This window comes from Physeter macrocephalus, chromosome 14 (genome assembly GCF_002837175.3).
Source record: "Physeter macrocephalus isolate SW-GA chromosome 14, ASM283717v5, whole genome shotgun sequence".
Lineage (NCBI taxonomy): Eukaryota > Metazoa > Chordata > Mammalia > Artiodactyla > Physeteridae > Physeter > Physeter macrocephalus.
The window spans coordinates 61,219,943-61,229,165 of NC_041227.1; the positions used below are offsets into that span (position 1 = coordinate 61,219,943).

Here is a 9,223-nt window from a genome sequence, read left to right on the forward strand (position 1 = left end):
CACGGGCCCAGCCGCTCCGCGGCACGTGGGATCCTCCCAGACCGGGGCGCGAACCCAGTTCCCCTGCATCGGCAGGCGGACGCGCAACCACTGCGCCACCAGGGAAGCCCCATTCATCCATATTTATTGAGAGCCCACTATGTACCAGAATCCATTCTAGGTGCTGAATCATGGAGCTCATTCAACGCTGCCACTATATGATGTGCTTCATTTATTTAACCAGTGTACTCTTAGTGGGCTTTTAGGTTGCTTCCGATTTGTCATTATTACAAACAATGCTGTTGTAAGCATCTTTATACATACATCACTGATCAGAAAGGAGGTACTTTTGTAGGATTAACTCTTAGATGTGGAATTGTTCTTTCAAAGAAAAAAATAATTTAAAATTTGGGCCAAATTGCCAAATTTTCCTCCAAAAGGTTTATAATAATTCTTACTCCTGATAGTAAGTCTGCTTGTTTCTCTAGGGTATCACTGATCTCATACATATTTAAAATGATACTTTACTTTTATTTATATTTCTTTAATTATGATTTATTTGCCATTTATATTTTTCCCAAGGAGAAATTTGATGGAAAACATACAAACTTTTTCATCCTACAACCACAAAAGATATACAGTTATATGATTATGTAGAAGTATGGGAAAATACATTTGCTTCAGGACAATCTGATGTGTTTTTTATTTCAAGCCTCTGTAAGATTTAAGAGAATCTGGCATATTTGAGAATTTGTCACTGTCACCTTGCGATTTCAATTTGAAACATATAATTGATTACAGACTGATGCTGTTTACATTGAAAGCCATATAATTTTGCATGAATTTATTACGTTTGTAAAGAGTACTGAAGAAAAATTTGCTGGTTTGGCATTAGAAATTCTTAAGAAAATCAGGTATATTAAATTTACAAATGTTTACAATCTTTTAGTTACCTAAGCTTGTAAACTGGATTCCAGGTGCCCCCCACTTTTCGAAAGTTTGCTTTACGCACTTCACTTTTACAAAAGACCTACAATAGTACCGGTTTTCGGTAACCAAGAGAAATCCAAAAGGCATTTTTGCTTTAACAGAAAAGGTGAAAGGTGAAAAGAGCAATCAGCATTTGTTTTGCAGCGAACTGTTACAGAGGAAGTGTGTATTCCGAGCAGTGGAGTGGCACTGCCAAGCTCCTTCCCCTGGAATTACACTCGGCCTCTCAGCACCACGCCACCATAGTTTTGAACTGTCTGTGAACACCTGTACTTTTTTTCGATTTATTCTGTGCATCCTTTAGCAAGATGTGTCCTAAGGTAATCATTTCTTTGCTTTATGCCATTTGGGCTTACGAAAGTTTTCACAGGAACTCTCTACTTTTGGGTAGCAGGGAGAACCTGTAATTGGTTAGGTGAATTTAATGTTATATGCATTTTAAACGAACATTAATCTAAGAACAAGTAAACGTAGTTGCTCATTTTATACAACAAAGGCAACATTATGTAAGAGGCAGGCAGAAAGAACCTGTAACCCTGTTGGGGGAACAGAGCCCTTGTGTTCAAATTGGAACCTCCCCGCCGCCATGCTCCAGGCACGTGAGGTGAGGAAATGTCTTTACTGCTCAGGCCACTATTAGTCGGGCTTTCTGTGATTTGCAGCTGAACATGTTCCTAAATGAAACAGCAATTAAAATGCAGTGTTCACCAACAGTGGCCTATTGGAAAGGGATGAACCAGGAAGATGGAGGCTGGAAGTGAAACTAACAAACACTTAGCCAGCATATACTACGGCAAGGGGATGTACAAGGTGCTGGGGGGACAGATGAAGAAGGCAGAAGAGCTTGTGTCCTGGTGAGGGGATGGACAGTAGGAGCCAGTGGTTATAAGATGTGAAAGTGATGCCGTAGAGGGCTGCACTCAGGAAGCACCAAGGAGGGGCTTCAAAATCAGCGTGAAGAACAATAGAAGGCTTTCCAGAAGAGGGGCCACTTGGGCTGAGTCTTGAAAGATGAAGATGAGAAGGCAGAGATGTTCCAGTAAGAGGCAAAGCTTGTGCAAAGGTGCGGAGGAATGGAACACTGTGGTGTGCTGGAGGAATAGTTTCTTATGGCTAAAGGTACACAGCACAGGACAGTGATACTATACCTTGTCCCTTGCCTAGAGAGTGTATTTAAAATGCAGAGCTTAGGGACTCACCCCCAAGGAGTGGGGTGAATCATCACACCACAGGAATCTGCACTTTAGCAAGTATCTGGGATATTGTGATGCGGGTGCTCCAGGTCTACACTTTGGAGCACGCTGCTATGTTGCTTAAGGGCTTGAACTTGAGTGTCACACACATGGGTTGGAGTCTGGTTCTACCACTTACTTTGGACAAGTTTCCTAAGCTCTCTAGGCCTCAATTTCCTTATCTGTTTAAACCACCAAGTTACTGAGAGGTTTAAACAAGAGGAACAGCAAGCACCTAGCACAGTGCCTGGCACATAAAGGGCAGCTCAATAAATGTTAGCCATTAGGATGATTTGGACAAATGGTAGGCGATGAATTTAACAAAAAGAGACAGAGACCAAATCATTAAAGGGCTTAGGTGTTAAGCTAAGAAGTTTACGTTTACCTTGAAAGCTGTAAAAATCATTGTAGGTCATGGCATGTTGTGATCAGATTTGACTTTGAGAGAGGTTCCTGTAGAAGACAGTCTGGAAGGAAGCCTTCCCCAACTAAAAAGCTACAGCAGCAATCCAAACAGGGAGTGGTGAGGGCCATGAGAACTAGGGGCTGAGGAGCTGGGGGTTACAGGAGATGTTGAGCCGGTAGGATCTATAGGGATTGGTGAATGAACGCAGGGATCATGGAACGTGAAAGGGAAGCATGCAAGATGAATCTGATTTCTGGACTGGGCAGTGGAGTTTATGATGGAGAGTTAACTGTTGGTGTTTAGAACAGTGCCTGGGGTCATGCCTGGTCCAGCACTTAAAGTAACTCCCAGCACTGGTAGATATGATTCATGAACGAGAATGATTTCATTGGAGCCATGAAATAGGAGCTCATGGGTTGATAAGGGAATGGGAATGACAGTGGTGCAAACACGAGTTCTTTTCAGAAGCTTGGCTAGAGAGGGTACAAGGGATAGACAAGAGCTAGATGACAGGGGTCAAGGGAGAGGTTTTCCCCAAGATGACTGACTAGAGGATGCTTAGAGGGAAAAGCCAGTAGAGAAGTTAAAGATGTTGGAGAGGTGAGTGATAGAGCAGGACCCTGGTATAGCGAGAGGACAGCACCAAAGCACAGACGAAGGGCTGAGCTGTGCGGGTAGAGGGATAAATACTTCTTCCATATGTGCAGATGCAAATATGTTTGCTGGTATCAAGCAGCTGGAGGATTCCCTCCCCACTCTTTTTTTTTTTTTTTTTTTTTTTTTGCCTCTCACTATTGTGGCCTCTCCCATTGCGGAGCACAGGCTCCGTACGCACAGGCTCAGCGGCCATGGCTCACAGGCCCAGCCGCTCCGCGGCCTGTGGGATTACGCACAGGCTCAGCGGCCATGGCTCACAGGCCCAGCCGCTCCGCGGCATGTGGGATCTTCCCGGACCGGGGCATGAACCCGCGTCCCCTGCATCGGCAGGCAGACTCTCAACCACTGCGCCACCAGGGAAGCCCCCTCCCCACTCTTGATCCCCTGACTATTCTCAGTGAATGCCTCCTCCATCTGCCAAGTGGTATCACGCCAAGTCAGAGGAGTGGAGTAAAAACTTGGGACTAGTTGGTGCAGGCAAAGGGAGAAGGCACTTATAGATGCTGACCGATAAGCACTGCTGAGAGCCACCTGGTGTCACTTTTCTCCAGCTGTGCTCAGCTGCTGTGCTGGGGGAACAAGCATTGATTCAGAACTGGACCATGTTGTTATCTGGCAGGTGGGAAGAAGGGACCTGATTTCACAACAGCACTGAGCGCTGAGGCCAGAGACTAGTGTTTGGAGTGATGAACCAATGGCAATAATAAGGATGCCAATGGCAGTAATAGCAGCAATATCAGAATAAAAGACTCTAAGCTCCAAATACTTTGAATCAGTCCTGGTTAAAACCATAGTTAAAAATCACTGTCATAAGCAACTACAAGACTTAATTAGAAGCCCTGGCAGGAAAGACGTTTATTGATACTAATACAGGTGCTTTTGAGAATAAAAAGCCCTAGGTTAGTTGTCACTGGAAAGATGAGAAAACTGAAGAACATGCGCACACACACACATACACACACACACACAGCACCAGCCAGGTAGAATAAAGGTCTTAATAATACCTATTCTCTATCTCATTTTCCTGAAATTGAGTTTCTGATAGGTCTGTTTGCTGTGATAATTTGCTTTTTAAATGGAAATATCCTAAAAGAATATAATACTTAACCTCAAACACAGGATTATTACAAAGCCTGTTTTCCATGTTTGCTGTGAGAAACTGAATTTACTATGTTTGTTATAGAAAACTGCATTTGTTAGAATGTTTGTTTTAAGAAACTGGGTCTATCATCCAGGTTATAATAATCATTACAGTGCCTGTGTGTATAAATTCACCATCTTTGACCTCATTAACTTCATTTTGTAACTCTATCACTTTGTAAGTGGCATCAATTCACTTGCTTTTCAGAGCAACAAAACCCTTTGTCTTTGCTTTCTCCCTACAGGCCTGTTTGAGAAAAATAAACTCCATGATTCTAAAACAAATGCAAAGCATGTTTCTTTGTCAACAATAACGAACATTTATTGAGCACTTTCTAAATGCCAGGCACTGTGCAAGCACCTTGCATACATTATCTTATTCCATCCTCACAACAGCCCTGTGAGGTAGGTACAAGGATTATCCCCTCTTAGAGATGAGGTTGAGCAGCTTCCTCAACAAAACACCACTAGTCAATTGTATTATGAAGAGCTGTTTGGCCTGGAGAAGTGAAAGCTCTGGGGAAAAGACAGCCACAATAACAACCTTCTGTCTGGGTGTTTTCATAATGGTGGAGTGAATAGCAACTTGGATCATAGCACCAGGAGGGTAAGGAGCAAAGGGTAGAAGTTACAAGGAGAACATTCAAGATGAATAAGGTTTTTCTAGGTATAATGTAATACAGGAGAAGGAATTCAAGCACTGGGTAGGAGTTGAAATAGATGGCCTTCCAGGGCATCTATCAACTCTGAGTCCATTATTCTCTTTTTCCTTTGTATTTTCCACTTCTCTCAACTCATGGCTCTCTCTCCCTCTACCTAGTCCCATATACTGGTACATTCAGTCTTTCCTCCATTCAACAAACATTTACTGACCTGCACTGTCCAATACAGTGATCACCAGCCACATGTAGCTGTGTAAGTTTATTAGAACTTATTAGAAGTAAAACAAAAAATTCAGTTACAAAATTGCATTAATCACATTTCAAGTGCTCAATACCCATATGTGGCTAGTGGCTACCATATTTGAAAGTTCTATTGGACAGCGTGGTTTCAGACAGTTGAAGTAATGATGGTAGCCACAAGAATGAAAAATCTGAGTTCCTGACCTCGAGGAGTTTACAATCTTAGGGAGGAAAAAAAATACCCAGCATTATTTATTAAGAGCAATATACACTGAGTTCCTGGTGTAAATCGGGCACTTTGCTAAGCCCTTTCTGAAGTGCCCCTTTAGCTGCATCCTCCTAACACCTTGAAATAGGTGCCATTATTATGCTCACTTTACTGTGGGTAAGTAAAATACAGGTATACCTTGTTCTATTGTGCATCACTTTAGTGCACTTAGAAGGTATTGAGTTTTTTACAGATTGAAGGGTTTGTGGCAACCCCGCATCAAGCAAGTCTATTAGTGCCATTTTCCAAACCGCATTTGCTCATTTTGTGTCTGTGTCACATTTTGGACATTCTCAAAATATTTCAAACTTTTCCATGATTATTACATTTGTCATGGTGAACTGTGCTGTTTGACATTAGTATTGCAAAAAGACTACAACCCACTGAATGCTCAGATGATAGTTAGCATTTTTTAGCAATAAAGTATTTTTATTTATCTATTTTTGACCACACTGCAGGGCTTGTGGGATCTTAGTTTCACGACCAGGGATTAAACCCAGGCCCTCAGGGCCCTGGGCAGTGAAGCACGGAGTCCTAACCATTGGACAGCCAGGGAATTCCCCAGCAATAAAGTATTTTTAAGCTAAGGCATATACAGTGTTTTTTAGACATAATGCACTTAATAGTGCACTTAATAGACATAGTGCACTTAATAGACTGCAGTATCGTGTAAACATAACTTTTATATGCACTAGGAAACCAAAAAATTCCTGTGAGTCGCTTTATTGCTGTGGTCTGAAACACAACCTGCAACATCTCGGAGGTATGCCTAACCTGTCCAACGTATGTGAAGAGTACTGCGGGGCCTCATGATCAAGGGTACATGTAGGCCCACAAAAGAAGGTGAACTAAACAAACTCTACTTACGAATTTTAAGGAAGGCTAGAAAAAGAGGATTAAAGCCAAATCTGTCTAGACCAGGCTTGCTCAACGCGTGGGCCACAGACTATCTACATCAAAATTACCTGCGGTGCTCCTTCAAAGTGCAGATCCCCTACACCCCATTAGGAGCCCTGTGGGCGGGGCCTGGGAACCTATGTTTTAAACAAGCTCCCCGTCTCCGTCCCAGCGATTCTTTCCTGTTCACTAAATGAGGTTTGAGCACCACTGGCCCACACCAGCTGGGCCCCCTTATTCCGCCTTCCCCTGCCTTCGACCTGACTATGGATGCAAGCTGGAGGCCGCGCTGCCTAACCTCGGGCAAGCCTCTCAGAGCCTCTGTTTCCCCTACGTAACATGGGGACCCCGGCGGGCCCGCGGCGAGGCTGCCAGGAGGCCTCGCGCGTCAGCCGCTGGACGCACCGTAGGCGCCCAGGAAGCGCCAGCCCCACCTGGCCGCCCGAGTCCCGCCCCTCTCGGCCGACCCAGGCTGCCTACCCTCGCAGATCTGCTCCCACAGGTTCTTGCCGGGCAGCTCCGCAACCTGCCCTGGCGAGACGCGCAGATCGAGGGACACGGGAGACACGACGGGCCCTGCCGTCCTGGCGGTGATGGACGACTCAGCTGAAAGCGCCCGTTCCAAGCGCTGAGAGACACTGCACACCCGTGCCGGCGCCGCCATGGCTGCCGTTTCCACGGCAACCGCGCTCCTCGCGAGACCTCGACCCGGAAGGAACCGCATCTTACGAGGGCGGGCCAGCGAGTCGAGATTGACTTCCGGGTCACGGCGGAGTGGGCTTTCACGTGGAGGCGGGGAAGTTTGGCCTTCGGGTGAGTGAAGAGGGCGCCTACCAGGCAGGACGGAGCTGGGACTGGAGACTGGGCTTGGGGACTTGCGCGGAGAATCGAGGGACTGGAGGGCGACCTGCACCCTCAGATTCACCGGCACACCCCCCGTCGCCGGTGTGCGCTCGACCCGGCCTGAGGCCGCAGTCTCCAGGAAGTTCTCCCGCCTTGGAGCTGGGCCCGGGACCCGGCCTAATCCCTCCTTCTGTGTTCGTGCGGAAGCTTTGGCGCGGTAGAGCCTTTGAGGAGGCATTTTCGCCTCCCGGCTCTCTTGCTTCCTGCTAGTGAGCCTGCGGTGGGAGTGGGGTGCTGGTGCCATTATGCGGAGAGCACAGGCTCTGAAGTTATGCGGGCTGGTTTCGAATCCCTCTTTTACCCCTTGGTGGCTTTGGGACACAGGGCAAGTAAATTAAGTCTCCAAGTCTCAGTTTTCACGTCTCTGAGATGGGTTACTCACGCCGAGCCTCACGAGGCTACCGCGAGACTTTAAAAAGCGCTTTTGGAGAAAGCATTTGCGTTCGCAGGAGAAGCTGTAAAGTTCATTTCCTCTTCCCTTTTCCTTGAAGGAATGAATACATTTAGGATCTCAGGTTTGAAGAGAAGGATCTTCAGTGCTAAAGAGGAGGATGCTACGGTGATTTGAACGGCAGAGATGGGGAGAGAAGGGGATTAGGTTGGGGACAGCCTTCCCTTGGCTTCTTTGTTCTTATTCGATCTCTAGACCACTCCTCCATTTGAGGCACCCTTGGCGCCCTTGACTCCACCCTCTCCACGTTTGCACCTTCTCCCTCTCCTTTGCAGGCCCCTCTTCCTCAACCCACCCATTTAAACGTTAGTATTCCTTGAGGTTCTGTCTCAGGCTCGTTCTGTTCAAGGCTTACTTACCATCCATATATTCCTAAATTTACATCACCCATGTCAGCCCAGTCACCTTTGAGCCTCATCCACCTGTCCACCAACATCTCCACATGGATATCTTAAAGCATCTGTTCCAACCAGCCTGTCTCCTTCAGCCCTCGCCTCCCCCGCTACCACCCCACCTCATTTTCTTTGTCTTAGGGACTAGCACCACCCTCCTGCACTTGCCCAAGCTGGAAACCTCTGTGCTTCAGAAAGTTTCCTGACAACTGGTAGGCCAGATTAGATGACCTCTCTTACCCTGACCTTACCACCTTGCTTGCTTTTATCACCTGTATCATTGTTAACACATGACTTTCCCACCCACACCTACCTGCTTCTTGATGGCAGAGTCATCTCTTGTTCACCTCCTTGTCTCTAGCATTCTTTCCTTTGTTCAGTGAGTATTTATGGAGCACCCGCTCGGTGCCAGGTATAGAGCTGGGCCCTGGAAATACAGCAGAAAACCAGACGGACAGGAGTAAGCGAGCGAGTGTTCCTTTGACTCTCCAGGTGCTCCTGGAGCCAATTATGAGTGAACTTGAGCTACAGCTCTGGCCTAGCGTGGCTCTTTGAAGCAGCTAAGAGGCAGGTCCAATATGGACCCTCTGGGCTCTGAAGAAAGCTGCAGGATGGAGAAGCTCCCTGGCCTTTCCCACCCACTGTCCAAAGATCCTGTGAGAGGCCGTTTGTTTCTGGATTCCTTGAGTGTCACCATGTCATCTAGTCCAGGGAGCAGGAACTGGGCTGGTGACTGGTGTGAGAGACGTAGTACAACTGGAAGCTGAAATGTACTTGAGGACCCAGCCCCTTCTCATAGGCACCTCCTTGACCCCCACCCAGCCCTGCCGAAGGAAAAAAAAAAAAAGCTTGAGTGTTCAAGGTTGCTCTGTGTTTTCTCCAATCATTAAATGTTGGCAATTTATTTGAAAAATTAAAAACAGTGAAACAGGCTTGTATGCTGGATGTGGCCCCTCTCCCCTCCCCTCCCCTCGCCCCCTCCCCTCCCCTCGCCCCCTCCCCTCCC

The 9,223-nt window shown here is 46.6% G+C and overlaps 1 protein-coding gene across 4 annotated transcripts in view; it reads right to left on the reverse strand.

Annotated features, from left to right (window-relative positions):
• The window catches only part of IQCK (IQ motif containing K), a 128,437-nt gene extending 121,215 nt beyond the window's left edge, over nt 1-7,222 (reverse strand). Inside the window, exon 1 of one of the 4 annotated variants that reach the window (XM_028500173.2) lies at nt 6,952-7,201. In XM_028500173.2, coding sequence (XP_028355974.2) covers nt 6,952-7,195 — 244 coding nt within the window. In that variant the 5' untranslated portion in view covers nt 7,196-7,201. Of the gene's footprint in view, nt 1-6,951 lie in introns of all 4 variants that reach the window. The other 3 variants (XM_055090925.1, XM_028500174.2, XM_055090926.1) reach the window with 3 other exon arrangements.
• Between the last annotated feature and the right edge of the window lie 2,001 nt (nt 7,223-9,223).